The sequence below is a fragment of the Eleutherodactylus coqui genome, chromosome 7 (genome assembly GCF_035609145.1).
Source record: "Eleutherodactylus coqui strain aEleCoq1 chromosome 7, aEleCoq1.hap1, whole genome shotgun sequence".
NCBI lineage: Eukaryota > Metazoa > Chordata > Amphibia > Anura > Eleutherodactylidae > Eleutherodactylus > Eleutherodactylus coqui.
The window spans coordinates 179,425,095-179,450,987 of record NC_089843.1 but is presented as its reverse complement, the minus strand read 5'-3'; the positions used below and the strand labels follow the sequence as shown (position 1 = coordinate 179,450,987).

Genomic DNA, 25,893 nt, shown 5'->3' with positions numbered 1-25,893 from the left:
TACCGGCGTATAAGGCGACGGGGCGTATAAGACGACCCCCCAACTGTCACCTTATACGCCGGTAATATAGTGTAAAAAAAAAAATCATTACTCACCTCCCCCGGTGTTCTGTCGCGCTCCAGCAGGATGTCGCTCGCTCCTCGTCCCCGGCGCAGCATTGCTTTCTGAATGCGGGGCTTGGAATCCCCGCCTCCAGAAAGCTAATACACACGCCGTCAGCCAGTTACAGCCATTCAATGACAGCATTGAATGGCTGTGATTGGCTGAAGGCGCACGAGGAGCGAGCGACATCCTGCCGGAGCGCGTCAGAACGCCGGGGGAGGTGAGTAATGATTTTTTTTTTTTACACTTTTTTTTTGTATTACCGGCGTATAAGACGACCCCCGACTTCAGAGCAGATTTTTCGGGGTTCAAAAGTCGTCTTATACGCCGGTATATACGGTACTTAAGAGCTTATTAGTGTGTAAATGAAGGCTCCTGCTGTATACAGAAGACAGCTGGAGCGCTGTCTTCTGTATACAGCTGCTGTGTTCTTGGAGCTCTCAGCTGGTATCTTGCTGAGCACTCCGAGCGGGGTATGCAGAACACGGCTGGTGCGCTGTCTTCTGCATACTCCTACTGTGTTCATGGAGCACTCCGAGCGGGGTATGCAGAACACAGCTGGAGCGTAGTCTTCTGCATACTCCAGCTGTGTTCTCCGAGCGGGATATCAGCTGAAATAATAGTATCAGCAGTATCTCACTGAGAACTCAACGTGTGGTCCTGATCAGACTTATCATTGTCTTTTAGCTAGCTGAAAGACAACGATGAGCAGATCGTTAACGAAAACTGCACAATGGCCGCGCCTTTACACACAGCGATTATCGCTCAAAAGATGGCTTTTGAGCGAGGATGGCACTTTAGAGGCACTCTAGATGGGATGTCAGTAGCTGCTCTCTGCTTAGGTGTTAATTGCCTGAATTTTCTCTATGAGAAAAAAAAACTTATTACACATCTTTCAGTGTACATTAAAAATATGAAAAACTATTTTAGAAATTTTCTATAATGTTATACAATCACCTGAAATAACAGGCCCAATGCCTGAGGCTGCACTACTGACAGCTTCTGATGACATGTCCACTTCTAATTTCTGTCAAGTACAGTTTCACCATGTGAACGTTATGAATGATTGTTTGGACAATATGTTCACACACACATTTGCCACTATTTATTCAAAATAGGATGTAGATATTGAGTTGATTCCATACAAGATCTTCAGAGCACTGAAGGTTGTCATACGTATTAGATATCTATTCTTCCTAACCTCTTCAAACACATGCACACTTGGACAGAAGGACAAAAAGGACTGGGCATGTTGAATTTCAAAATGCCTGACCATTCTTTTCCTAAAAGTCTACCGTGGGGTATCAGAAGAAGGAAGAATTGGGACACCACCAACTCTTCCTTCTTCTGATGCCCCATGTTAGACTTTTAGGAAAAGAACGGTGGGCATTTTGAATTTAGATTATTGTCTAATCTCGCTGACATCAAGATGTTCAGATGATTTTCATTTAATGTGTATGGCCAACTTAAGGCTTTGGGCCTATGGGTGATCAAGATACAAGCTTTTAAGCCAACTTCGGTCTCGAAAGCTTCAATCTCTGATCTTCTCCATTACCCTATAAAAAATGAAATGCATCACATATCTACATTTCCCTTCTCTTTGGATGACTAACACATGGCTACACTTCACTACAGAATGAATATATTATATATATTCATAAGAAATATTTGAAAAAATTTTTGTAATGTTAAGAGCATGCGCTATATTCTTCTGGTGGTTCTCTTTTAAGGTATACACAAAAAGTTCTGTAAACGGTCTTAAATGTTACTCCCGGAACTGTTTCCATGCTGTGATTGCATTTACTATCCAGTTATTCCGCATTCCTCCAACTAATAAACTGTTTGTGACTACAGTCCTTCTTTCTCTGCGGAGTGTAAATTCCGGTGAAGTCCACTTTCCCATGGCAGTGACAGCAGCTCAAAATTAATGCTTTGAACAAGGCGATAAATGACTAGTGTCAGCAGCTCCATAAATAAGACATGCAAACAGGAAGCTTGACTTACAATGACGGGTATAGTGTTCGCTCGATAGAGGATCTGCTTAAACAGTCTGTATCGATCATATAGGGGTTTCATCACGTGTCTCTCGCCCTTCGTCACCTGCAGAATACAAACACAGGGGAAGGTTTATTAAACTGTCTAAAGGGAAAACGGTTTGTTGCTGATTGCAACCAATCACAACACAGCTTGTATTTTTCAAGAGTTGAAAGTGAAATGAAAGCTGTGCTGTGATTGGTTGCTATGGGCAACACAGTTAGTGGGTTTTTTTGTTTTGTTTTTTTAGACAGTTTCATAAATCTCCCACACAGACTGAAAAGTTAGTAAGAGCAATTGAGGCCTTTACCAAAGCCACGATCGGCCATAAAAAAAGAGAAACCACTAGGCTTTTGCTAGCCCTCAGATCTTTAGCAAATTTTGTGTATAAATGTGACAAGAACCTAAAAGGGAATCTGTCAGGTCAAGCATGCTGTCCAAACTGCAGGAAGCGCATTACAGAGCAGGAGAAGCTGAGGGGATTGATATGTAGTTTTATGGGGAAAGATTCACAATAAATTGTATTTTATCCATTTATATCTCTACTCATTCTGAGCTGAACAGTCCAGTGGGCGGTCCTATCAGTGATTGACAGCCTTCTCTGTATGTAAAGTAATCACTGCTAGCTCCGCCCACTCGACTGTTCCGCTTAGAATGAGCAGTGATAAATGAATAAAATCAAAGTTCTGCTGAACTTTTCCACACAAAACTATATATCAATCTGCTCAGTTCCTCCTGCTCTATAACATTATGCCTGCAGAATGGACTGCATTTTCTCCCCTTTAATTTGCCCTGTTGCACAGTCTGTCTGCAAAGGAAAATGTGAAGAGGGCATATTATTTTGGGTATAATTTGCAGGAGAGCAAAGTCCAAAGTCTGCCCTGGAGCCCTCTAGTTTTGCCACTGTGTGTCATAAATTCTACCTTAGGCCAATCCACACAAATTTCCAGAGGATACATGGCTAGTGACACGCAGTGTATAAATTATTAAAGGTTTTTAAGTCTCCTGCAGCTTCTTTTAATTTTCCATAAAAGCACAAGCTTTGATAAATGATGGGTTCTAAATTAATAGGCTTACAATACTTTATACTCTTTGGCCTCCTAGGTTTTGGCTCAACTGGGTTTAATAAAAAAAGGCACTCAGTACTTTTCCACATACTACCATTGCCAAGACAGGAGAAGGAACAGAACTACTGCATTTTAATTAAAGTTTTAGCGCGAGGTGATTGAATTCCTTTTATATGCCTGCTTAAGAAGTCATTGTCTTTAGGCTTTGGTACTTTACCTAAGGCCATTGGTAAGATCACCAGAAAGTGATAAAAATGGAATAAGGGGTTGCATATAAAAACAAACACTTCTGCAGCCCTACATAGAAGGAAAACCCTGTAAATCAACAGCTCCACCCCAAACAGTGTTGCCACAAAAATGTTGGGCAAAACACATTGAGGAAGGGTCACAGACTGACAAGCCTCCGCTTCTGGAAGACCACCTGCAGGTCTTTATCAGAAGGACTGTTAAGGTGGCATTTGGCACTTCTGAACTCTGAGTCTGCACAAGGGCACCTGGTAGAACATTGTAGCAAATCTTGAACCAAAACCTTGAAATCAAAAGAAGCAACAAAATAATGCTTAAACAGGCTAAAAAATAGACAGGGAAATTTACTACGCTCTGCATTTCCAAGGTCTGGTTTGATTTTCCTGCTCATGGTGCACCTAATACATGAAGAGGCACATGTCTCTTCATCTATTGAGTGCATCCACAGAAACTCCATGCGCCTTCAGAGAAATGTACGTCAGTTTTTGATGTAAACTACACATAAATCTGTTGGTCAAGGGCGGCCATGCGACTTCTTGATAAGCCCCACCCACTTATCAAAAAAGCAGTGGGGCAGACGAAGACAGAAGAGGTGCAAATGTTTTTTGCAAATACCTTCTTCCACAAAAAATTTGCAACTTTTTTAGACCAGAAACAGGCATAAAAACTTTTGTAAATGTGCCCCAAAGTGTACTCTCACGAAAAGGATAATGTTCCTAATTCTGTGACTTGGCAAGAGTATATATATTTCTTATATGTTAGATACTCTCATAAGTGCATTTGGCAGTGTAAGAATAAGACATCTTGGCTGTGTTTATTAATATGCTAATAAAAGTATTCCAGTGATCTAATGTATAGCTTAAAACTTCAGTTTTCAATAAATTGCATATGACCACGACACAGAATAGTTGCATTATACAGATTTTCATACATACATGTTGTTATAACCTTGGAGAAGACAACCAAATCACGAGGGTAGTAAGAAAGTGGTGCTGGAGTTTTATGTGCATTCCAACTATGTAAACTATTCTTCATCCCTATTTCAACTGAATAAGGCTACATTCACACGAACGTGACTCTCGCATTTTGTGCATTGTGAGACACAACTTGCGCGAATATGAACTCCATTCTTTTTAATGGAGTCATACGCATGAGTGATCATTTTCACGCACAGCGCTGCTGCGAGGTAAAAAAAAAAAAATGTTGCACCATTTCAAGTAAAATACATTTAATCACATGATCGGCAGTAAATTAATGGCTCAAAAAAAAAAAAGAAAAGCCTACTTACTGGTCTGCCATGAATACTTTCATAGTATAGTAAAGCTTTTTGAAGCGACACTTTCTCTGCTGCAATCTGATCTCTGGACATATCCTGCAAACAGGCACATATGGTTATAATATGTAAAGCACATGATTGCACGCAAATTGACTGGCTTCAACTGGGGTGCTATTGTTGTCATGTAGTTAAGGCAATTCTCAACTGACTGGAGAAAAACATGAAAAAATACAATGTCTGCCCCAAAATGCTACAAGAAAAACAATAAAATGCACATATAGCCATACAATATATATAGCCTCACACTTGATATACATATGTACAATGTATATCAAGTGTGAGGGTATATATTCTCTGCACATGTATATAATAAATGCTTTTCTCGTCCGTATCATTGGGGGCCACAGCCTAGACCATGGGATATAGCCACTGCCCTAGGAGGCGACACTAAGCAAAAAAGTGTTAGCTCCTCCCCACCTGGCTATATCCCCCCTGCAGGCACTCAGCTAATTAGTCTTTAGCTTAGTGTCTGCTAGGAGGCAGACGTGGCTATTCGCGGGAATCCGGGGAGTCGGGGCTTTTCCCTGGCTCTACTGGCCTCCCGGGGGAGACGCAGGCAGGGGGTGTCTCCACCACTACTGCGGCGTCTCACCCAGAGAAGAAAAAGGGGCCCGACCATGCAATGCGCATCTGAGTCGGTTACCCGCCAGCCATAGGGCTCCCCCTCCCTGGAGTAGCGCACTGTCTGACGGTGACGCGTAGGGGGCAGCACTGCTGGAGTGGTCGACGCAAGGCAGGCTGTGGCTCCCAGGAAGACACCCCCCTTGGGACTATGGACGGCGCAGCAAGTATTCCGGCGCAGACAGCGCATACCTTAAGGAGCATCAGGACGCCGGCGGCGGCAACGGCGGTGGCAGCGGCAGCGGCGATGACAGCGGCAATGACAGCGGCGATGGCAGCGGCGATGGCAGCAGCAAAGGCGGCGGCAGCGGCAGCTCTCCCGCCCAGGGATAGAAGCTTGCGTGTTGCAGGACGCCGGGGCGCTGGCCGGCAGGCCACTTCCGGGCACGGCGCTCCGGGGGGCGGAGCGCCGTCGTCACGGCCGGAAAGCGTCACTTCCGGGTCGCGGGGACGCTTCCGGGCCAGGCCACGCCCCCTCCGACCGGGATGAGTTAAAAAGTCCGCATGGACAGAGAAATGGCCGCGCTCCTGGGCACTTCAGTTGCTACACCTCTGAGCCCAGCACCTGCAGCTCTCTGAAGCACACAGCAGCCTTCCAGCCTTCCAGCCGTGCAGCCCTGCAGCCCTGCAGTTTTTCCTCGGCAGTTTCCTTCTGCAACGGAGAAAGCACCCGGACAGCAGCAGCACCTCCTGTCTCGGGCACCAGCAGCAGGAATAACTCCGCAGCAGTCCCTGCCACAGCACCTGCCGGGTCACCAACGCCGCGAGATCGTATGGTACACCAGCGTCGACTTCCGACAGCATCCAAGCGTCAGGACCAGAGGCTCCAGCTGGACCGGGGGAACCGCAGAAACAGATGCTAGACCGGGTAAGCCCTGCCCAAGGCAGCACTTTGCGGTGTTCTCCCCTTGCCCTCCCCGTCCCCCCTGCAGGCATTCCTGTAACGGTACTTAGCTTACCCGCTACCTGGGAATTGTTTTCTGTTGCCATGTCTGACCCTAGATCAGAGGGTTCCAGCCCGGCCGAGGGGAGGGTGAAGCGTGGCGCTTGCACTATCTGCAGCGTTAAGTTCGCTTGCGGTCAAGTCGACCCCCGCTGCGCTAGAAGTGCCGCGGTGCGTGCAGCTCCAGGGACCCCGGTGCCCCCCGCCGCCCCTGTGGAGCCAGGGCCCGAACCCCAACGGGCAAGGTCCCTGGCTGCTGCCGTTTCTGGCTGGGCCACATTCTCTGCGGCGATTTTTCGCCGGTTAGAGTCCAGCTCAGACACGTCCTCCTCGGAATATGCACGAGGGAGGGCACGCAAGAGGAGGAGGTCCCGTAGCAGCGTGGACACTCCCCATAGATCGCGCCATACCGGGAGGTCGTCTAGACCCTCAAAGTCCAGACTATCTAGGGACTATCATGGCCATCATGGGTCCAGGGAGTCCGTGCATACTAATCATAGATCAAGGCATTCTTCACGGTCCCGGTATTCTGCGAGACCAGCCCGGGCTCGCCATGAGTCCCCTCGAGCATCTTGCTCATGGGCGCCCCGGGATACGGCGCAAGCGGCAGGCAAGGGCAGTGGGTCTGAATACTACGACCACTCTGCAGGCTCGTCAGTTTCGGAACTAGACGAGGAACAGGTGTCGCCTAGCCAGCCTAATATACGGCCTGGTAATATCCATAAGAGAAACCCTCCAAGTAATGGAAGAAACAGTGGAGACGCCTCCTTCCGCGGTGTCATGTAGACAGCGACAGGTCTTCCCAGACCATCCGGATTTTTCGGAGGTCCTTAACAGGGAATGGCAGAACCCGGATAAGAAATTTAGGCAATCCGGGAAGACTCGGAAAAGTACATATCCATTCCCAGGGGGCCTGAAAAAGGGTTGGGCGGTACCTCCGGTAGTTGACCCGCCAGTGTCGCGACTGTCTAGAAGTTCAGCACTGCCAACAGCCGAGGTAGCAATGCTGGCTAATCCTCAAGACAGGAAGCTGGATGAGTGGGCAAAAACCGTGTTTTAAGCCACAGGCACCGCCTTACAGCCGATGTTTGCGGCCGCATGGTCGGCAAGGCATCCATAGCCTGGGCCAAGCAGCTACGGAGAGACACTGTAGCAGGCTCTCCACCAAATGGGTTGCTCAAACCAACAGACAACGTCATACAGGCAAACAAATTTGTATGCGCAGCAGAACTAGATGCAGCCAAGTTCGTCGCCCGGGCGTCCGCTGCATCGGTTGCGGCAAGGAGAACTCTCTGGCTGAAAAAGCTGGTCAGCAGATACAGCATCCAAGATGGCCCTAACGAAATTGCCATTCGAAGGAAACAGGCTGTTTGGACCTAAACTGGATGACATGATAAAGGACGCTACAGACGGCAAGAGCACGTCGTTACCACAAATGCCGGCAAGAAAGGAGAAGGTTCCACTAAAAAAGGAAACCATTTGTTGTAGATCCTTTCGGCGTTTTTCATCCCGCCCAGGGTCGGGGCAGTGGTCCTAGTCTACAAGAACCCCGACGGACGCAAGAGGGGCCCCTCTTTCAAAAACAAGGCAAACTTGGCGATCCCGACCCGGAACATCTAAAACAGCGGGATCAGAGAGCGCGGCATGAGATGCTGCCCCCACCCAGTGTCACCACGGGGGGGGGGGCAGGCTCTTCCAATTTCGGGAGACATAGGGGAGGCGCATGAGCAACAAGTGGGTGCAGGAAATTGTGACATCCGGTTACGCAATCGAAGTCACGACTCTCCCACGGAATGCATTCTGCAGGTCCGGAGTGCCTACCACCCCGGAAGGAGTAGCCAACCGACAGCAGGCAGGGCGGAACCTTCTGGCACAGGGGGTTGTGAAACCGGTACCGGGGGCACAAGAGAGGCAAGGGTTCTATTCGAATCTTTTTTCTTGTACCCAAAAAGGACGGCAGAGTGAGGCCGGTACTGGATTCAAGGAGGTTGAACCAATTCATCAGAACAAAACATTTCCGGATGGAGCCAATCAAGTCCGTGATAACCTCCATGCAACCAGGCGAATTGCGGTCATCAATAGATATCAAGGACGCTTATCTCCATATCCCGATTCGGGAAACACATCAAAAATTCCTTCGTTTCGAAACACAGGGAAGGCATTTTCAGTTTACGGCACTGCCATTCGGCCTGTCTACCTCTCCAAGGGTCTTTACGAAGGTACTAGCAGCAGTGATGGCGCCGCTCCAGGCGGAAGGTATATCAGCCATTCCATACCTGGACGATATACTAATAAAGGCACCGTTGGGGGACGGCAACATCAAAAGTTTACACGTCACGATGAAGATTCTAGAGGAATTCGGCTGGATAGTGAACCGCGAAAAATCATGCCGAATACCGACGCAACACTTGGAGTATTGGGCATGATATTCGATGCCAGCCAGCACCGGGTCCGACTACCTCAAGCAAAGGTAGACAAGCTCCGGCAGGGGGTCCGGTCCCTAATATAGGGGAAACCGTTAACCCTCAGAATGGCTACCCTGGGCCAGATGGGGCAGCATTCGAGGCGGTTCCGTTTGCCCAGTCCCAGTCAAGGAAACTACAACACTTGATATCGGCACGCTGGAATAGGGTCCGGATGACCCTGGAACAGCGAATCCAGATGACCCCTCAACTCCAAAAGTCACTGAAGTGGTGTCGGGGACCTGGGAGACTTCAGGCGGGATGGCCTTTGAGCCCAAGTCGCTGGACAGTAGTGACGACGGACGCCAGCCTTTCAGGTTGGGGCGGAACACTAGGGGACCAGTCGGTTCAAGGAGTGTGGTCTCAAAAAGAGACAAGGCTACAGATTAACATCCTAGAGTTGCGGGCCATCTACCTGACTCTCCGACACTTCGGGCCCAATCTCAAGAGAAAGAAGGTACGCGTTCAAACGGACAGCACCACAGCGGTGGCCTATGTCAACCGACAAGGAGGAACAAGGAGCGTGTCGGTAATGAGCAAGGTAACAGGCATACTAGCGTGGGCGGAGAAGCATCTGAGCTCGATGTCCGCAGTCTACATTGCCCGGAATAGAAATAAACTGGGTGGCGGATTACCTAAGACAAGAAACAGTGGATCCCGGCGAATGGGGGCTGCACCCAGAAGTATTTCGGACGATATGCCGGAAGTAGGGCTCGCCAGACGTGGACCTCAGGGCGTCCCGACTAAATTACTAGCGACACTCATTTATGTCCCGAGCGCGGGATCCACGAGCAGCGGCAGCGGAGGCGCTGACCATTTCGTGGGAGGAGTACAAGCTCCTATACGTATTTCCACCCATTCCTCTCATACCGAGGATCCTAGGGAACATCAAGCAGGAAGGATGATCAGCAATATTAATAGCACCAGACTGGCCAAGAAGAAGCTGGTACGCGACCATCATAGAAATGCGGCTCGACACACCGTGGCATCCTCCAGAGCAAAGAGACCTGCTATCCCAGGGGCCTTTTTTTCTACACCCAAATTCCAAGTCTCTACATTTGACGGCTTGGCCGTTGAGACCGAGGTGTGGAGGAGGAAGGACTATTCGGAGAAGGTTAGCCAGACTATGATACGGGCCGGAAAACCAGCCTCATCTGCAATTTATTGTAGAGTCTGAGAAGCGCTCCTTCACCTGTGTGAGGAGGGGCGGGTACAACCGATACAATTGTCGGTGGCCGGAATTCTTGCATCCCTACAATCAGGCCTCGAGGTAGGATTGAGGGTAGGCTCGTTAAGGGGACAGGTGTCGGCATTAACGGTACTGTTCCAAAAACCAATCGCAAAGAGGATGGCAGTACGTACATTCCTGCAGGGAGTCGTCCATACGACACCCCTGTTTAAACCCCCGGTCCAAACTTGGGACCTTAATCTCGTGTTGGACACTATGACGGGCCAGCCGTTTGAGCCGCTGAAGGAGATTCATATGAGACTACTGGCCTGGAAGGTGGTATTCCTCGTCGCCATTACGTCAATCCGTAGGTTCTCGGAGCTGGCGGCTTTGTCTCTACAGGCGCCAGATAGGACCGTCCACCCGGACAAAGTAGTGCTGAGGCCATCACCCGAGTTACTACCAAAGGTGGTATCTCTGTTGTCAGACTAATGAAGAAAATTGTCTTGCCTTCTTTTCGTCCAGATCCAGTACAAAAAAAAAAAAAAATATATATATAATAATAAATGCTGCACCACCTTGGTCGTGGTAAGGGTGCTAGGATCTATGTGAAAAGAACAAAGACGTTTCGTAGGACCGACACCCTCTTCGCTAGTCCGAAGGGGACCCGAAGGGGCTTGGCAGCCTCAAAAGTCATCCTATCCAAATGGATAAGGTCCCTGATAACAGAGAAGTATCGCACCTCAGGGCGCTTGCCGCCATGTCGGGTTACGGCCCGCTCCACACGGGCGGTAGGGGCTTACCGGGCAGTCCGTCACGGAGCCTCAGCCCTTCAGGAGGGTAAGGCAGCCACCTGGACTTCCTTACATATGTTCTAAAAATTTTATAAGGTCCACACAGCTGCATCATCCGACGCCGCTCTTGGCCGGAAGAGCTTGCAGACGGCGGTCGTTGACCGCACAGCCGAACTCTGAATGCCCACCCAATATATTGTTTTCGGGACTGCTTGTGGACGTCCCATGGTCTAGGCTGTGGCCCCCAATGATACGGACGAGAAACAGATATTTTTGGTATAACTTACCGTAAAATCTCTTTCTCGTCGCGTTCATTGGGGGCCACAGCACCCACCCCTTATTTATTTAGGCGGTTGCTGGAACTTTCTGTTCTTCGGTCATGGTTCGGCAGAAAATTGTGCCAAAGAGGTTGTTTTTGGTATGTATAAAAACATAATATGTATAATCGTACTCCCACTGGCTTCCTACTGCTTGCAGACAGACTAATTAGCTGAGTGCCTGCAGGGGGGATATAGCCAGGTGGGGAGGAGCTAACACTTTTTTGCTTAGTGTCGCCTCCTAGGGCAGTGGCTATATCCCATGGTCTAGGCTGTGGCCCCCAATGAACGCGACGAGAAAGAGATTTTACGGTAAGTTATACCAAAAATATCTGTTTCTCTTACCTTAATATCTTCTGGTCTGTCGACCTCAGATCTTTTCTCCTGCAACTTCTTTTGGATGGTTTCCATTGTGGTTTCTATAGAGGGTTTAGCTGCTTTCTCTGCCTCCTTTCTGTCTTCTTCTCGCTCAAGCTGAGACCCAAAACTTTTCGGAAGTGTATTACTCCTCTGTCGCATTTGAGGGACTAGATCTTCCTCAGAAATCTTAATTTTTGATTCTAGATATAAAAAGTAAAAATTATTAATATATATTTTTTAAGAACACATTTCTTTTCCCCCCAAAGCACAAACAGAAGCAGAGGCACATATAAGGGTGGCATCTGACAGGTAAAGACACTCTGTGCACCCAAGCAAGTCCACCTTGGATGCAAGTGTATTTGTGTACTTAGGACATAAAAACAATTGTATTTAGCAGAGAGTTGTGTCGGGAAGAAATTATCATGATATCTGGACCGTATAGAGAAGAAAGGAAAGAAGGACTCCAATCAGAGAAGATGTCACTTGCAAGTTATCAAATGTCAATGTGAAGGACTGTGGCTATTCAGTATTGTAATCACTTGTATGGTCTAAGAGTGAAGAAGAGGTAACAACATTCTTGTTTGTGAAACTCCTCCTCCTAGAATACCCTTTTTGTTGTTTAGGTTATTTTGGGGGGGGGGGGGGGGGGAGTAGTTTCATCAAGCCCAAATTTATTTGGCAATTGGTTTGCCTGACCTTGTAATGCATCTCTAAAATGGGCTTGATGCTGCTACTGTATTTATGTTAAATGCTTGGTTCTGGTGCTGTCTTTATATACGGAGGCAATTTCTAGTGCAGTACTTTTGTTGTGGGGTAGGAAGCTGAAAGATTTTCCTCTGCACGAGACACAACTCTTCCTCCTTTAATGTACACAATCTTAATAGTCTGCATCTGTCTATAGGTACATAACTAAATGTACCTGTAGGTTTGTAAGTGTAGTATGAGTGTAATGTAGTGTGCGTTTGCGTGTGTGAGGGGGGGGGGGGGGGGTCTGCCTATATTCATGATGTGGGACACAGTACATTATGAATGTGTGTCACACAAGTCTAGATAATTTATAGGAAATGACTGCTACATACAATATTGTTTATTTACATACTACATTAATATACAGTGTATTTTGATTATAGAAGTAGGAATAATTTTCCACAGCATGATAAATCATGGCGACCCTGCATGTGGCCATGATTCAAAAATTTGAATTTCGCCCCAGCACTCACATCACTCCTCATCTGCCTCCATGTTATTAGAAGTACAAGAGGATGGCTAACAGCACTGACCACTGAGTTGCATAGATAGGAAGTGGGAACCTGCTGGTGGGACCATCGCAAGATAAATGAACACTAACTTTTCACACAACTTGTGCTCACTTAACAGCCTATGTTTGTGTCATTAATTTTGTAATATACTTGCCTTAAAATGGTTTTGTTTTTGCACTGAAAATCAAGTCTGAAGTGCCTGCCATTAGGGGTCACCCTTTCAGAACTTTTGCAATCCACTGCCTGTCATTAGGGACTTGGCTTCTGTAGTAACAGGAACATGTGACCACTGCTAGTTACTACAAGTAATACAGGGGTGGGCAGAGAGATGCTGCCTTGCAGCTGATTGGAGCAGGGCTATGCAAAGCTGCATAGAAGAGGAAGTCCCAGCCAGTATAGACTAGCAGAATGCTAGCTGGCTTATTCAGTACACATACCCCACATGTAACTAAATTGCAAACAGCAATAGTAACAGAAAAATTGGAAAATCTACATGAAAAACTGAATTGATTACGGCTCAAATTAGGTGCAAACACCAGCAAAGCAGCAGCCAATGAAGTCCTTGGTTGCTTTTTAAAATTTTTTAAAAACTCAGCTATGCTTGAAGTTTTAAAGTGCAACTTTGGGCAAGAGATACTGCAGCAATTCAGAACAGAAAACAATCTGCTGCACTGTAACAGAAATCGCTTACAGAGTGTACTATACTTTACAAGACATACAGAATGGTAACAGATGAAATACTCTTGGTGTAGATAAATTTAGTTTTTTTTTTACATAAATCTGTACATATTTGACTGGCACATAACACAGTAGTAAAGTTTCAATAAATAGGTTGTAAATGAAATTTCAGGCGTAGAAACCGCTGATGAAACCCCCTCATCAGTTGGCCAAAAAGAACATACATGTTACTGTAGAGATACCAACGTACTGCTTTGGCGTCTTCTACTGTATAATGATGCAGTTTCACCATTTAGCATCTTATAATTACCTTTAAGCTGCTTCCGGAACTTTGTCAGTTCATTCAACCATTTCAGAACTTCAGGATTTGTGGCCTTGTCTCGATGGGACGGCTGAGAAAAAAAATAATAAAAACGACTTATTGTCTGTATGTGAAAGGATTCCCAAGTTTCTCAGACTGTAAAATTATATGTTGTAGTATGTGTTACAGTCAATTAAGAAGTTCCCAGAAAAGCTCTTACTCTGTATTTACGGTCTTCTTCAAACTTCTCCTCAAACTTGCGGATCTTTTTTTTGAGGCTCTGAATCTTGCGTGTAATCTGAGCTGGCGTTAGATCCTCGTCTCGGTCATCCTCATGCGAGCCCAATGAGGAGCTCCTTCTCCTGCTAACAGAGCAGCAAAGTATTACCAGTCACATACAGGTTTAACCTGAGAAGACTGGTTTATCCTAGTAAAAAATCAGGTCAATCTACACAGACAAGCAGGACAACAAGGAAAATAATCTTCTAAGGAACCGAGGAATTAGTCTGTGCTTAGTGGTATCAAAAGTGACTGCATCGTGCACATTTTTATCGCTTTTTTGTTCTTGCTTTATCTATTGTTTATACTGGAATATGTAGGCATGATACCAATAACAAGATTAAATCTGCAGTGAACATCCACCACACACTAGTTTTTACATATAGAATATTTCCACTAGATGTCAATGACATTTTCAAACTCCCTTAATTTCTAAAACTGTGTGAATACGTTTAGATATATGCCATACTTATCATAACTTCATGAATACAATCATCACAGCTATAAAATATGCATTAGTAGTAATCACCAATGCTTTCCAAAAGTTGCAAAGTGTGGAATGCATAAGTGTATACTACAAAACAAATACATACATACATACATACATACATACATAAATATACCACTACATGGGAGGTCAGCTCCAAATACACAGAGGTTGGGGTGGAAGCCTTAACGCCGACCTCCTTATAGTGGCCGCCACTTGTAACTGCAGGCACAGTTCAGTTTGATTTCAATTAGAGCCATGCCTGCAGTTACAAGCTCCGGCCACTAGACAAAGGTCGGTGCAGAGGCTTCCGCGTTCTGTGTTATTGCGGTGCTGACAGCATGTCCCCGCTCAGCTGATTGGTCGGGGTCCTGAGTTACAGACCCTAGCAGATCAACTATTGATGACCTATCCTGATGATAGGTCATCAATAGTATTTCCCTGGAAAACCCCTTTAATTCTAAAGCATATACCTGCTGTATATTCTAAAAAATTGTGCTATTCCAAGATTGTGGCAAAACTTTTGGGGAAGTTCCCTGCTTTTTTTTAGCATGATACTTTGCCTAGTTTGGTGGGACACGTTAGAATGGTCTACACAGAGCCCTGATCACACCATTGAGGCAAACTATGAACCATATCTTACTGTTCAAAATTTGAAATACACCTGAGAGCACCAAATGAAAACAAATACTATACCAACTTCATAACAACAACCATGGTTTTGGAAAGGCATGCTCAACAAGCACATTCAAACATCCCTATAATATTTTTTTTGTCCCTTTGTGATTAAAATACCATTAAAAAAAATTTGAAAAAGAAGAAAGAAAGTGACACCTCATGAATGAATGTGAATTCGGAGGAGATGGAGGCACTTCTGTGTCATCCAGGTATTGCTGACTATGTCCATAAGCATAAAAACGAGGAGATAACATAGGGTCACTGTCTGCTTCAAGAAGGTGCCGGATCAGACGACCTGCCTGGGGGGACAGGCGAGCTTCATCCGAGTCTGCACCCTCACGATCCCATGAGGCGAGGACTGGAGCAGGTTCTGTAAACGCCAGAAAGTGACCATTAAAGGGCAACATCAACAATAATAATAAATAGATACACTTAAATATATAAATATAGAAGATAGCTTGTTGCTTTATTACACATATGGTTACTCTTTAGTAACACTATAGCCAAGATGCAGAGTATAAATCATAGATGGCGCAGAGGTGTAAATAAATACAAGTAATAAATCTTTTTTCATAAAAACCTGCATTATCTGCCCAGCCTCTCCGGCTCTATAACCTTCTGAAGATTAGGCACCATGTACTACATGACAGGCTCCCTTCAAAGAAACAGTCGAGTCATGAGCTCAGAAATAACTCGTAAGTCAGTACCTACAAGGGAGGACTACCTGCTATATATCTTCCTCAGATCTTGCTAAATGACAGTTTTCTAGCTCAGCTCATTAGATACAGTTGCAATCTGTGACTACAGTTTATCTACAGTGTCTATACGAAGTCTGAGATAGTTTAACCCATTAACACTCCATGATGCACGGTTACGTTATGGAGGTTCGGGGTTTGTATGGAAGGGGATCGGGGCCAATACCACTGCATACAATGCAGGTGTTGGCTGTTTCTAAGAGCCAGCACCTGCTCACAAAAGCTGCGATCAACACTCCTGATGCCCTTTAAATGCTCCCAAACGATCCCACACAATGAAATCGCAGGGGGTCCTTCAGTTGCCATGGCAGCAGAGGGCCTTCTGAAAGCCCCCCGGGCTGCCATGGCAGATTGTCTATCAAGCCATCCCTGTCAGATTGCAGTATGATGTAATGCTATGTTATTACATTGTACTACAGGAGCTATTAAACTTTCGCAAGTGTATGTCACCTATGGGAACTAAGGGGAAAAAAAAATATGAACTCCAAAATACTACCAATAGAAACTACAGGGCATCCAGCAAAAACTGAGCCCTCGGATAACTATGTCGACGGAAAAACTGAAAACGTTATGGCTGTCAGAAGATGGTAGAAGAACATAAAATATAATTGGAAAAAAGTAAAATTATTTTTTAAAAGTCCAGTTAAAAAAAATAAAAAAAATATATATATTAAAATATAAATATATTATAATAAAAAAAAAAATATTATATATTTGGGTATCATAGTAATTGCACTGACACATACAATAAAGTTATTGTGTCATGCAGTGTGTATGCTGTAAATACAAGATGCCTCCCTCTAAGATGGCGGAATTGCGCTTCTCTACTCCACTTAGTTTTTTAAAAGTTTTCAGTACATTATATGGTGCATTAAATACTACCATTGAAAAATACAACTTGTCCTGCAAAAAACAAGCCCTCAGGCAGCGACGTTTATGGATAAATAAAAAGTTATTTTTTTAAACTGGGAGGAAAAACTGAAAATTAAAATAAAAAGGGGGTGGTCCTTAAGGGGTTAGGACATACCCCCTGACTCATCACTCAGACCCCATGTACACCTCCTGACTCATCACTGGTTCAAGCTATTGCTCTGTCCCTGCTCCTGCAGCTCTTATCTTCTCAGATTTGCGGTTTAGAAAGGCTCACGATTGCAGAACAATTGAAAATTACTTTCTTATTGGAAGTTTAGTAGTCTGTAAGTTCAATAGCACCAAAGTAGAGTGAGTCTGAATAAATGGCAGAATCATCAGGTGTGTAAAAAACGCATCTCTCACAAGTTTAGTTGCTGTTCTAAAGAATATATATCAATAAGCATACTGGCCAAAAGTAGCTAAAGAACTTTTATGACATCTAAAAAACTTAAAGTCAAGCCTTTTAAAATGGCAACATATCAACTTAAAAAAAAAAAAAAAAAAAAAGAACTTTCCTATCTTCAGAATCACTTGACCCAGATGCATGTGAAGTTTCCACCTTGACTAATCTGATTTGCGTGCTACTGCTTAGTATGGCTGGATTAAACCAGGGCTTTGATCATGCACGCTCTATTAAATGGGCAGTGCTAAATGAAGGAAAATGATTACCTTTATGTAAACGGCTTTCAGAAATATTACTATTATTTCCTAGTGTCTAGTTTTCTCTATTATCAGGTTTTAAAAAAAAGTCTGCAATAACTAATAATTTGTTCCTTATTGTATAATTCATGTCTATATACATAAAAAAGCTGTCAATTGCTGGTGTGGGTTGCTGGAAAACATTCCATATGTATTTAATATATCCACATATTGTAGATGTTTTATTACACGTCACAATTTTTCTAAATCATAGACCAGTATAAGATGCCCACTGACATAATTATGACTGCTGTATGTACTAGAAACAATTCCAAACACAACTTTACTATGCAGGTGAGTAGGACAAGTTGGAAATAACATTTCTGTAAAGACAAATAATAGCTATTATGTATGAGCAACCAATTTTCACTAACACAAAATTATAGTTTTCTTGCACATCTGATTATTATGTGCATTTACATTGGGAGAGAATTGCTACAAATTGTGACAAAATTGTCATGCAAGAGGCTCTTCACAATATACCTTTTGAACTTTTAAATGTCTTTCTGTCATCTACTATTCAGGAATGACAGTGTGAAAAACAAACACATAGCCCTTCCTATTAAGTAACAGAACCTAGACTATAAACAGGAAATTAAGGAAATGTGTATGTTCCTTTCACAATAGACACAGCACTTAATAATCAATGCCTTGTCAAGCTGAACTGCAGGACAAGAGGGAAATGAATCATTTATGAGCTTTCAATCTGTGCATTAGATTCCCCGTCTTTCTTTGCTCTTGGAGAAGGGACACACCTCTACCCAAGCAATAGGGAAAGTGCGACTCTCCACAACACACATTGACATCTCATTGCAGCATCATGAACGCTCCTTAAGGACTCCTTATGGGGTTTTTTTTAATATGCTGTTGACCTGCTCTTAGGTCCTCTCTGGGATATATGGGTTGTGGTTACAAATAGTCAAATGCATCATACAGGGTGAGGCGTGAATGTATGCAAAGAAAGCCCCCATTACCTTTGTAAAACGATCCTTTCAGACTGAATGATTATCGTTCAAACGAGCAAAACTGAACAATAATTGTTCAGTCTAAACACAAGCCAATGACTGTACGACTAACGAGAATTGTTCACTTTTCGTTCGTCGTTCTTTCTCTGCAGGCATAAAACCCATCGTTGGCTGGTTCACTTATCATTCAGTTTAAGCAGCAATCGTTCAGTACTTCTCATTAGCTTGTATAGTGAATGTTTAAGACTGAACGATTCATATGCCCGTCTAAAGAGGCTGCACGAAAACGAACGTGCTAGCGGGGATGTTACTCACTCGTTCAAACAAGAATCGACTCGTCTAAGAGTACCCTTAGGTTGGCTGCACACAAACGAGTCCATATGCGGGCACCCTCAGCAGAATCCGGCTCTGACCTTGGCGGGTGACCATGCGTAGTAGTCATTTCTGTAATGTGGATGACCGCAGACACTCGCCATCAGCGATGCACAGTACAGATTTTTCAAAAAAATGTTTTTCCGGCGCCGTTGCTAGGCAATGACGTAGGTGTCCGCAGCCTATCTGCAAAGTCAATTGCGGATGGGCTGCGGGTGAGATGGCTTTCATGGACTTCAATGAAGGCCATCTGTGCGGATTCCACATGCTGCAATTTTAAATCAGCTTGCGGAAATCGCAATTACTATCTGCTCATCTGAGTGGACATGCAAAACGTTTATCTTTTCAATAGGCACAGATTACCGCGTATCATCTGTGCGGGTGACCATTGCGGATTCCGCAATTGAGATCCGGTCGTGTGAAGCAGGCCTTAGTATAAAAAAACAAAAAGTAGTAAGCAGGGTAGGGGTTGGAACATATCTGTTAATTGCAGATTTTCAACATGCACTGTTGTGGATCCACATAGGGTCGCTATTGTGACCCAGCCTTTAAGTTAGGGGGCCTCTCAAGGCCCCCCATACCTGTTATTTCATTGTTCGGCTGAACAATTAGTGCACAGTAACATCTGTTTCACACGCTGCTTGTTGCTCGACTTCTCCAGCTGCAGCGCTACATATTCTCATGCGTGGCCCTCGCTTGGTTCGGTCAGAGCATAGCACAATTCCTTTTTTTCATATACATTTTTTTTCTATTTCACATAACTAACTTGTGCAGAAAAAGAAGACTTTAAATGGGTCTCCCTGCTATTCTGCTTAAAAGGAGGGGCTGTTAATGTACACCCACATAAGTTTAATTACATTCTGTCAGCCTCAGCCAGTTAATGAGAAGAAAATAAAAAAAGACTGTGCGACTGTTCTACCATCTGCACAAATATGCTAAGTAGGATGACAAGGATGCAGTCACAGGCATTAGGAGGACATGGAAAATAAAAAAAAAATAAAAAAAAACACACAAAAAAAACAAAGTCACATGCATCAAAAATGAGAAGGAGCTAGTAAATTTGATGTGCCAGCTACGGATCATTTTGATAGCGTAGAGAAACATTTCATCAAATGCTCATCAACGTCAAAAATACGCTAAAAAGTATATACTGTCATTTGTTGTTTTCTGGCTAGAAGTACCATATTTTTTCAGAATGTGAATATGATGGATTCATTCAATTTGTAGCCTAGGCACAAAAAAAGTGAAGGCATTATTTTGCAACATGGAGATGTGTTTCGCCCCAGAGTATTTATTTGCCATGGTAACCTTGTGCACTAGTGACTGAGAAAACAATTGGAAATAAAGTGGAAATCTTCCAAGTCTAAAGAGATTAGCATGACTGGAGTAAAACTTCTATTGGCTTGAGTGGATATGGCATCGTGTATGGAGTGTCATCGGATGGCAGACAAATGACATGGCAGCGGCCGTCCCATGTGTGGTGAAAGGATAGCAAACAATGGTAATGTAAAATACACTTTTTTGGGGTAGAGAGAACAGACACCGGAGATGGGAGCAGGCCTGGTTTATTGAAATCTTCCCTTCAGTAGCAGTTGGTAATGTTCTACATCTTGTGATAACAGAGGACATCAGATGCTGTGTTTATAAAGACGAACAGTAAATGCAGCTCGCCATCTGCTGCCTGTATGCGTTCCATTTACAATTTAGGATATTGTCAGCAGAATATGCCTCTTATGTAGGAGCAGAACTCAAGCCACGCTCAAGAAGTTGAAACAGCTAGTGAAAAATTAAAGCAACCAGATGATGCCATGTTACATTCAAGTAAAAATTCCATAAAAGTATCAAAAAACGTTCACCCCGAATATTCAATTCTAGAATCTCATTGCTTTTTTTTTTATGAATCTGAGGGGCGGGGGCAGCTGAACTGGTGGGACAGATTTCTTTTTTCAGCTTTGTATACTATGTTATTGTGTTTAGTTAAAGTCAGACAAAGAGGTATATATTACCCCAATGTGTACTACGTACTGACGTCAGCTTCCTACTTTCATTAGAGACATTTTGGAGAACTGATCACATAAAAGGTAGGCAAGAATTCAGGTGTATATTTCTTGCTCCATCTTAAAATAGCTTTTAAAGTGTATTATAACCCATAAGATATGTGCATTCCAAATATCCTCTTATTCCCTGCGATGTAACCAAAGAAATGATCAAATACTCTAAGGGCTCTTTCTGTGGGGAACTTCCCGCACGGGGAACATGCAGCAGTAAGCAATACATTACATACTTGCTGCATGCTGACAATCCCCCATACACTATCTTGTCACATATGCGTGCGTAATATGCACCAAGATAGTGCACATTGCAATCTTTTGCGCATGCTGTGTGCAAGTAATGTAAAGAGTTTGTTAATGCATATTATGCATGTGCAATATGCAGTAGAGAGTGAGATAGAATATACAAGTATGGGCTAACAGAATACTGTACGAAATGTGCCTTAGTGTGAAAAACAGATGATCATCAACTCGTTAACCCTTTACAACCTTAGTAAGGCACTCTCTCTCCTGCTACTACACGTCAAACATCTGTTATAGTACGCTGTTAGCACATGTCGAGGGACGGCTGGTACCCCATATGATGCTCAGTTATATAAGTGACCTGTAACATCCAAAATACATATATTTCTGACCATGTATTCAAGCGAAACTTTAAAGCAATAGTGATACAGATTACAGCAACATAATGTGCGTGGGCGAAGCCTGGTGACAACTGTCATCCTCATGATGAGCAGGCGCCGAGAAAAACCATATCTTTCTATAAACTAGGTGTCTGTTGTGTCCGAATCTTCAGATGCAGAACCTGACTTTATAAAAGTCAAGCTCCACAGCATTTTATATTAAACTATATGTAGTATGAAAACTATGTGATTGTCTAGATTTCTAACGCACATGCAATTTCCCTAATTAGGGTTTATGCATTTTCATACTGTTAAGATGTCAATAACCTTATTGTACAAGTCATTCTCAGATCATAAAGAACGCAAGCAGTAAACTATGCAACAGGCGGTCTAATAGTCATTTTGTACACCTCTAGCTTTAACGCTGCAACAATTTATTTTGTTGCACCAAATTATATAACAGTTACTGGTAAAAAAAAAAACACAACATTGTAGGAATCTATTTGATTTTAGATGTATAGCTAGGTTAGCATTATGTACTGAATTGCCGGGTGATAGTGAATGACGATATATGCAGAAACTCCTAGGAATTTCCAAATGTGCAGTTCTAACCTATTTCTTGCCTCATGCTCCGTCCGCTATTAAATAAGCTTATTATGTAGGTAAATAAAAACTTAAAAAGTTAAAATTTGGGAAATCTTTTCCCTTCCCATACATGCACCTTACCTTCCCAGTTGTTGTCATCACAAAGAGAGGTGAGGTCCAGGCGAGGTACCTCTGGGACAAAGCCCTCTTGACCAACATCAACCTCAAGGTTTCTTTGTGGCCGGATTTCAGAGTTATTATTTTGCTGCTCTTGAATCTTCATTTTCACAGTCTAAATAAGCAAAAAAATAAATAAATAAAAGCCCCTCAGAAGACCGTCTTTATTAATAAAAATGAGCGCCACATTCCGTGCGGCAGCAAACATCTCACAATGCACATGAGGGGAGCCCAACATCCACAGCTCAGTCTTTCTCCTTGCACCACGGTGAATCCATGCTCTGTGACCCTTGCATGCTAATTGGTCAAATGGTCTGTCTGAAAAAAAATACAACGCCCCTCTGTGTGCCCTGAACTTTCCCTCTCAGCTGCCTCGTTCCTCAAACCATTTGCTTATTCCGCAGAGTTACTGTTATTTGTACGAAATCTCAAGATTGGTCTTTGAGGAATTACCACTCCCTTTTGTTGACAGCAGCAATGACAAGACAAAAAAAAAAAATCAACACGTACAAAAATGTTCTTGCTGTTGCTAGGCTGATGCAGCAACAAGCACTTGCTGGACTCCCTCAGGCTAGAAGACCGTGCAGAAGACGAAGCAAGGAAAACAAGCGCAAGATTCCGCCCCCCCCCCCCTCCCTTCTCTGTAGGTGCTGCTAATCAGGTTCTACCAACTTAATTATGTTCTGGTGGCAATGACTTCTCTGGTCCTGCACATATCTCCTAGCAGGGTTGTATGAGGAGGAGGGTGCATGCTCATTCTATTTATAGGGGAGCTTCGGGTATTGAGACAGCACTGAGCTCATACAGCCAGCATTGGAGTTTGGCAACTCAGCTGGAAACAATACAAGTGTTGGGCTGGAGCCAAAATCGCACAAAGATTGTACACTGGATAGCATGAGAGAGAAGAGTGTCGGATCACTTGGAAAACCTCTCAAGGATACAGTACAGCTGACTTTAACCCAATAAAAGCCACAACTTGCATGCATTTAAACATTGCTTGCTTTGATAACCGTTCCGAAATCAATAGCAAATCCTAATCAGTTGTATAACTTTTGTTTAGGCTTTTAAAGGGGCAATTAATTACACTTTTAAAAGGTTTCTTTTAAAAACAAATTAAATGCAAACAAGAAAATTCTATTTGGAAACCGTTATAATACGCTGCAGTATATATAATGCAGAAATAATATTAGCTACCACCTGCTATGGGCTAGTATGTAGATCACGGCATCAACATTATGAGCTATACTTTGTAGACTTTATACAACAAATAACCGACTTTAAAGAAGAGCCTATAGAAGAACCCTACTAGGAATAAAGTAGAGAGTGATCTAGCACCTACTAAACGCCAAGACATAACTGTTATGTGTGTGGTAGGGTCTGATCATTAAAGGGGTTGTCCTGCGCCGAAACGGGTTTTTTTTTTTTTTTTAAACCCCCCCCCCGTTCGGCGTGAGACAACCCCGATGCAGGGGTTAAAAAAGAACACCGGAGAGTGCTTACCTGAATCCCCGCGCTCCGGTGACTTCTTACTTACCTGCTGAAGATGGCCGCCGGGATCTTCTCTCTTGGTGGACCGCAGGGCTTCTGTGCGGTCCATTGCCGATTCCAGCCTCCTGATTGGCTGGAATCGGCACGTGACGGGGCGGAGCTACACGGAGCCGGCATCCTGCACGAGCGGCCCCATTGAGAAAAGAAGAAGACCCGGACTGCGCAAGCGCGGCTAATTTGGCCATTAGACGCCGGAAATTAGTCGGCTCCATGGAAACGAGGACGCTAGCAACGGAGCAGGTAAGTGAAAAACTTTTTATAACTTCTGTATGGCTCATAATTAATGCACAATGTACATTACAAAGTGCATTAATATGGCCATACAGAAGTGTATAGACCCACTTGCTGCCGCGGGACAACCCCTTTAATAAAAAAAATGATATCCAGTAAAAATTAGAATATAAATTAATTATTATACCTGATCGCAGGAAGTAGAATCCCCAAGGATATACATGTCTAGCCTGAAACTAATGTTAAGTATTTCAGGAGCGTCGAAATTAAACATGTTTCTTTTATGCAATGTGCCAATCAGGCGACATTTGTCGCTAGTTGTAGGTTTACAAGCTCTCCGAGCAACAAGATTATACAGCACGTTGGAATTCAAAGGAATTTCACTTTTACTTGACCCTTTAAACCCACCTAATACGATTTTGGTGCCGCTGCGGATGTCTTTTGTATGCATTTTCAATAAAATCTCCTTTTCCCCCTCTCAATGCTCTTTACTCCTATTAGATTCAGAGGTTTTCACGAAAACCCACATACAATCTACTTTGCAGATTGTAATTAAGGAAAAAAAACCTAGATGATCTCTACTTATACTTTCCAAATAACGTAGCAAAAACACAGTGCCGCGATTGCTATGGAATCAAATCTTACTAAATCCCAAGCAGGACAGATTATACTAAGAGAGATTCTTCATCTAAAATCACACATTATTTCTGAATGTAACAGTCTTGCATATTGCTTCTTGCTGCTTACTTTGGCTCCTTCTCCTTATAAGGCTGGGTCCACACGGGGTTGATTTGCCGCAGAATTTCCGCTGCATTGACAGAAGCAGCAAAGTGGATGACATTTTAAAAATCTCGTCCACAAGTTGTGCAAAAAGAAAAAAAACCTGTGCAGAAATTGACATGTGGTGTGGAGTTTATCAATTTTATTGCCATTTCTGCTGTGGAATTCACCTCTTCTTAAGGGGGCAAATTCTGCACAAAAATACGCGATAAAACCCGCATTAAATTTTGAGACAGACTTTCCTCTGCTGCAGTATGTTCGCTGCAGACATTCAGCAGCAAATCATTCCCGTGTGGACCCAGCCTAGTGCAAAAAACACCAATGTTGATTGTCAGATCTATGGGAAAATTCTGAAAATTTAACGGAGACCCCAGACTCAGGAGCAAAGAAAAAAGTTGCACATCCATTTAATTTTATTCTATTTCAATTCCTCACTTAGCTTTTTTCACTCATTTTTAAACCATTGTTTTTTTCTTTACTAACATGTATGATAGTGTGTCTCCAGCGAGACTGAGGAAGAGGCACGTTTGCCTCGAAACGTTTTGCATTTATATTAAAAAAAAGGTGTGCCCGCCTTAAGAACGCTGTGCATAAATTTGTTGGCTTCCATTTTAAGAAAATAAATTTTCCCTCAAAACCTTAAAGCTTACATACGTCTGTCCGAACAGGTCGCGCAATATGTCAGTGTTTTTTCTCATTTCCTCTCCTTGGCCGTAGTGAATGGGAACATCTGCCCTGGTCTGATTCACAACTACATAGGTTATGACTAGCTGATAGGTGGTTTAAGAAAGCTGGGGCCAAGGTCTCACTTCATGCTTACAAGTGGGATCTTGTAGGTTGACACTTAGCATTTTAATGGAGTTCTCCTTTAAAGCCAATCTTTAGCATGGATCTGACACATACTGGTCAACAGTAGTACTGTAAATTCACAAACTCTTAGCAGCTGGTACAGAGCAAATGAAAGAACATCAATAATTATGTGAATTGGTTTAGTACCCACATAAAACAGTATTTTATATCGCATATAACTGTGCTGACAGAAATACTTTAGACAGAAATGCTA

At 43.7% G+C, this 25,893-nt stretch overlaps 1 protein-coding gene across 4 annotated transcripts in view; it reads right to left on the bottom strand.

The window, feature by feature from the left end:
• Positions 1-25,893, bottom strand: part of FAM13A (family with sequence similarity 13 member A) — a 159,579-nt gene that overhangs the window by 24,957 nt on the left and 108,729 nt on the right. For 2 of the 4 annotated variants that reach the window (XM_066574040.1, XM_066574042.1), the window contains exons 14-20: positions 22,236-22,386; positions 15,289-15,502; positions 13,909-14,053; positions 13,698-13,779; positions 11,436-11,650; positions 4,738-4,821; positions 2,107-2,202 (exon numbers count right to left, since the gene is read on the bottom strand). In XM_066574040.1, coding sequence (XP_066430137.1) covers positions 2,107-2,202; positions 4,738-4,821; positions 11,436-11,650; positions 13,698-13,779; positions 13,909-14,053; positions 15,289-15,502; positions 22,236-22,386 — 987 coding nt within the window. The remainder of the gene's footprint in view (positions 1-2,106; positions 2,203-4,737; positions 4,822-11,435; positions 11,651-13,697; positions 13,780-13,908; positions 14,054-15,288; positions 15,503-22,235; positions 22,387-25,893) is intronic. The other 2 variants (XM_066574041.1, XM_066574044.1) reach the window with 1 other exon arrangement.